We start from the raw sequence: 5,200 nt of genomic DNA on the forward strand, positions 1-5,200 counted from the left end.
AGTCCCGGCACAGAGCCACTTGTCCTTTGCGGTAGTCACGGCAGGGGCAGAGGCGCCGGTACTTGGTGTTGTAGCCCGCGCAGCTGAAGAGCAGTGGCTCCTTCTGGAGGTAGCACTCGTGGACGTTCTCAGCCACCGCCGGGTAGAGATGGTTCATCTCATACTCGGTGCTGTCGCAGGTGATGCTGAGCCTGGGAACAAAGCCAAAGGTGGGTCAGTTCAGGTGGGGAGGCTGCCTGGGGTTTCGCTGAAGGGATTTCTATCCTTCCTGGGGAGGTTCCTTCTAAGTGTTGAGCCAGATCTTTGCTGGTTGTGCCAGCTATGTTTGGTACCCTTCTGCTAGACGTGAATGCTTGTCACCAGCCCAACGCATCATGCGGGAAGGGGTGGCCCTTGCAACTCAACCCTGCAGCCCAGAGACCACCCCAACCCTTGCATGGGCCATGGACAGCTCGGGAAATCACACACAAAAATCCACCCAAATCTTCTATATCTCCCTGCTGACCAAGAGGTCTGTGGGTACCTCCCACGGCAGCAAATGTCCCCTGGAAGGGCACACAAGTTCAATGGATGCCCAGGTGTCCCCTGCTAGCTGGGATGTGCCAGCAAAACCAGGGTGGGCATCAGCAAATGTCCCAAGGAGCAGCAGAAATGCCCGGTGTGTTGCTCAGCATCCCTCTCCTCCCACCCACGCCTGTGTCTGCAGACGGAGAGGCATCGCCAGCATTACCCTCCCACCAACCCCTCTCGACCGGTGAACCCCCGAGCCAGCTTGTTTTAAGGTCTGGAGGGGGGCACAGAGAGGAGAGAGCAAAATCCAAGCCCGAGCTCTAATTTATCATATAAAAATGTCAGTGGGACTCTCAGCGCCTGCCTGACCCGCGTGACAGCAATGGTAATGTTCGCATTTTAATTGCCCACAGAGCAGCACAGAGCCCAGTGGCAGATTTATGCTCTATTAAAACTTCACTGCTGTGTGTTCAAAATACAGTTTTATAGAGAAAGACATTAAAAAAGAGAGAAAGGGAGAGAGCATGGAGGAGGTGGAGAGGAACGGGGTGATAGAGAGGCAGGAACAGGGTCGCAGAGAGGCAGAAACAAGCCCGGAAAGGCAAGCGCTGCCTCCCAAAGCGTGATGCTGGTCAAGGCCAACGCGTGTAAGCAAGGGGCCACTTTGCAGGCAGTGCCCTGCCTCCATCGCCTGGGCATGAAGGTATCTCGATGGGATTTCAGGAGGGATGACACAAGGAAAATGGGTGCTGGGGATGGGGGGAGCAGGGGGAGCACTGTCTGGCTGATGGCCCCCACCACCACCTCGCTGAGAAGAGCGCAACTCACTGGAGAAACACCTCCTTCTTGTTGAGGAACCTGAAGAAGGTGGGCTCGCAGACCAGCCCGCGCTGCCGGCACGTCTCGGTGCAGGCATGCTGTGTCTCCGACACCCACACCTGCAATGAGTCCACCGGTGGCCAGGCGTGGGGGTCCCGGCTGGCGCTGGGGGACCACACCAGATGAGTGGCATTGGGGGACAGGGCCAGCGGGCTCGGAGGGCTTTGCATAGCAGGGCTCTTGGCCTTGGGAGGCAGAGGAGGAGACAACGTGGTGCAGAAATCCTATTGGTAGAGAAAACAATAGGTCAGTGCCTGGAGGGACAGGGCGAGATGTTGGGAATGGGGAAGGCTGCTGGTGGGACAGGAGAACGCTTGGGCTGCTGGTTTGCTCCTCAGGTTGAGGTCACCTGCACACATGGATGGCATCTCCTGCTGCGGGAGATGAAGGCACCAGCCACCTCTTCTTCTCCCAGTGTTGCCTTATTCTCTGCAGCAAAAAGGCCTGGACCCAGCCCCAGGACCCCCAGCCACCCTCCACCAGCCCCCCAGCATCTTTGGGTCATGAAAAAACTCCCCCAGCCCCCATCTGGTGGTGCTCTCTGCGATTAGACCGCTAGCTGGGACCTGGGATCCATTGCTGGGGAACTGCACTTGGTCAACGGTTTCCCTTGCCCAGGGCAACAGGAACGGACCCATGGGAGAACAGGGATGGTTCCCCAGGAGAACAGGGATGATTCCCTGGGAGAACAACAGGAATGCTCCCTCAGGAAGGAGAGGGATTGTTCCCCAGGACAACAGGGATGCTCCCCCAGGGAGAACAGGGATGCTCCCCAACCTGGTGCTGAATGTAGGCGTGGATCCGCTCCAGCATCCCCTCGCAGGTGTACTCGTAAGGCAGGTAAGGGTCCACCTGTGAAGGGGGAAGAGCAGAGTGCAGGCAGCAAGCGGGGACAGCCTTGCCCTCCCCTGGGCCCGCTGGCCTGGGACAGCAGCGCCCTGAGCAATGGCTCTCCCCACCCACTGGAGCCCACGGCTCGGGTCTGCCCCCCAAAGCAAGCAGGGCAGAAAGACGGGACTGGAAAAGCTTCAAAAGCTATAAAGCGCTAGAGAAAGAGGCTGAAGGATTAATTTGGGTTCAGCCCATGTATCGGTGAAAGTGAAGTCGCCCTATTCCATTTTAATCTCACTTCCTTTTTGGTAAGTTATAAAATAAAATCAGTTTTCATGCAATGGGTCACTTCCAAGTGCAGTATGAACTGTGTCAGCCAAAGAAACACCCCGCAGCTGCGGGCAAGGGGGGCTGCTCCAAGAGGAAGGTCCAGGCTTCGCTGCCCGGCACTATGACCCACCAAAGCCCCCAGGGCTGGCACCAGCTGTGCCCAATACAGGGAAAAAAAAGAAATCTCTCTCTTTTCCCGCTGCCACTTCTCTGAGGATTTGCTGCCCAGCGCAGAGAGCTGTGATGGGGTGGAAGCCAGCGTCTCTCCCAGCCTCCAAGGCTCGGTGCCGCCGGCACAGGGAGGGAACAGCCGCCTGCATGCCAGGATGGAGCAAACCTTGATGCCCACGTTGATGCCGGCACTGTCGCTGCACCCCCACGCTGATACCTGCTATTTATACAGAGCTGGCAGCATTTAAACCACGGGTGTATTTTTAGCGTGGGTTACAAAACGCTGCTGGTCTTCAGGAGACTTCTGCCTGCGCTCACTTCCCAACACCGCATCTCGCTGTCCCGAGCTGTCACCCTTGGGTCCTAGCCTGGGACATCCCCTCTTTGCACAGCAGCATCCCCCAAACGAGCACGTCGCCTGTATGGTGGCAGCACAGGGTCCAGGGCGAGCAGGCAGAAGCAGGCAGCCGGGCTCGCTGCCCTCCGTCGGGGCCGTGCGTGGCCATTCCCCAGGGGTCAGTGGTGATTTTCCCCATGGGAAGAGCATTGCCTTGAGGGCTGCGTCACTGACGCACCCCTTCCCTCCAAAACAAATTATTTTTATAAGGAACTCTCTGCCCTTGGAAGACAGGTTTTTCCACACTCCCTTATTTTTCTAGAGAGACAGTACATGAGCCACAGGACATGGGTGCGTGGAAGGGGCTGGTCCTGGGACCCCCCCTTTCCCCCATGCATCTCTGCAGAGCTCCATGCAAAAGAAGGATTACAAGCAAAAACACCCCAAATATAATTCTTCCAGAAAACACTGCTGCTTCTATTTTCTGAGCTCTGCACCTCCAAAATAGCTACCTCCTTTTGAAGTACCTGCCAAACCCAAGCTCAAAGGCTCAGTCTGCTGAGAAGATCCCTCCAAGCATCTCCCTGCCATAAATATCCCACCTGAGATCTCAGCAGGGCTGGAAATCACAGCTGCTTCATCTAATTACAGATGTGCACACTAATCAGGGCTGACGCGACTACAGGCACTGATCCTGCCTCCAAATTGCTGATGGGCACTCAGTTAACCGGGGCAGAGTCCTCCACAAAGCAAAACTGCCCATCTTGGTGGCACAGGCTGGGTGATGGGTGCTGCCTGGCACCCATCTGGGGGAGACAAACCTCCCTTCGCTCAGCAGCACCAGCGCTCGGTCTCACCACTGCTTTCACGGCTGCGATGCTGTGGGGGGGCTTTTCCCAGGACCCCATTACGCCAGGCATGGTGCAGATATAATTCTGTAACACAGCCTCTTTCCCCCAAAACACTGCCGTGGCACCTGGTGGGATGCAGCACATCCATAGCGGGGCGGAGGCAGAAACCCTCCCTGCACCCGCACATGTACCTAGAGGTGATGCTCCGGGTGCAACCCCACCAAAAAAAACCAGGAGCCCACGGCCAGAGCCCGCTGCAGCCCCCGCTCCTCCCACGTGCCCCCCCTCTCCCCCAAGGGCTCCCCAAAAGGCTCTTGTTCACCCCCCGCACCCCCCTCCCAAGTCTCGTTAGGATTCAGCTCGTGCAGCCAGGACTGATAGAAAATGCCAATTTCAGGAAGATAATTGTTTAATTAAAATCTGACAGGCTTGGCCTCCTCTTGACAGCCACATCGGTACTGTGCTCCCCGCACCAGGAGCTCAGGCTCTCCCCAGAGACCCAGGAGCTCAGAGCTGGGGGGGGCTCCAAGGTGGGGACCACTGCATCCCACTGCCCAGCAGAGCGATGCCACAGGAGGGAGCGGGGAGATGGACTTTGCCATCCTTTCCCCCAGGCATCGATGGGGAACACAGGGCCAGAGCAAAGGCCCAGCGCAGTGCTGCAAACCAGTACGTGCTCAGCCAGCCCCAGTGCTCCCCATCAGCCAAATGGGGAGTTACTGGTGCCCCACGGGGCTGTGGGGGGGCTTTTCCCAGGACCCCATTACGCCAGGCATGGTGCAGATATAATTCTGTAACACAGCCTCTTTCCCCCAAAACACTGCCGTGGCACCTGGTGGGATGCAGCACATCCGTAGCGGGGCGGAGGCAGAAACCCTCCCTGCACCCGCACATGTACCTAGAGGTGATGCTCCGGGTGCAACCCCACCACCCAAGTTGGGTCCAAGGGCATCAGGAGGCCACGGCCAGAGCCCGCTGCAGCCCCCGCTCCTCCCACGTGCCCCCCCCCCCCCCCAAGGGCTCCCCAAAAGGCTCTTGTTCACCCCCCGCACCCCCCTCCCAAGTCTCGTTAGGATTCAGCTCGTGCAGCCAGGACTGATAGAAAATGCCAATTTCAGGAAGATAATTGTTTAATTAAAATCTGACAGGCTTGGCCTCCTCTTGACAGCCACATCGGTACTGTGCTCCCCGCACCAGGAGCTCAGGCTCTCCCCAGAGACCCAGGAGCTCAGAGCTGGGGGGGCTCCAAGGTGGGGACCACTGCATCCCACTGCACAGCAGACAGAAGGTC

General features: G+C 57.8%; 1 protein-coding gene across 1 annotated transcript in view; it reads right to left on the bottom strand.

Annotated features, from left to right (window-relative positions):
- Nucleotides 1-5,200, bottom strand: part of MGAT5B (alpha-1,6-mannosylglycoprotein 6-beta-N-acetylglucosaminyltransferase B) — a 71,499-nt gene that overhangs the window by 1,160 nt on the left and 65,139 nt on the right. The window contains exons 17-18 of the mRNA XM_009637741.2: nucleotides 2,167-2,241; nucleotides 1,339-1,613 (exon numbers count right to left, since the gene is read on the bottom strand). Coding sequence (XP_009636036.1) covers nucleotides 1,339-1,613; nucleotides 2,167-2,241 — 350 coding nt within the window. The remainder of the gene's footprint in view (nucleotides 1-1,338; nucleotides 1,614-2,166; nucleotides 2,242-5,200) is intronic.

The sequence above is a fragment of the Egretta garzetta genome, unplaced genomic scaffold (genome assembly GCF_000687185.1).
Source record: "Egretta garzetta isolate BGI_Z169 unplaced genomic scaffold, ASM68718v1 scaffold34, whole genome shotgun sequence".
NCBI lineage: Eukaryota > Metazoa > Chordata > Aves > Pelecaniformes > Ardeidae > Egretta > Egretta garzetta.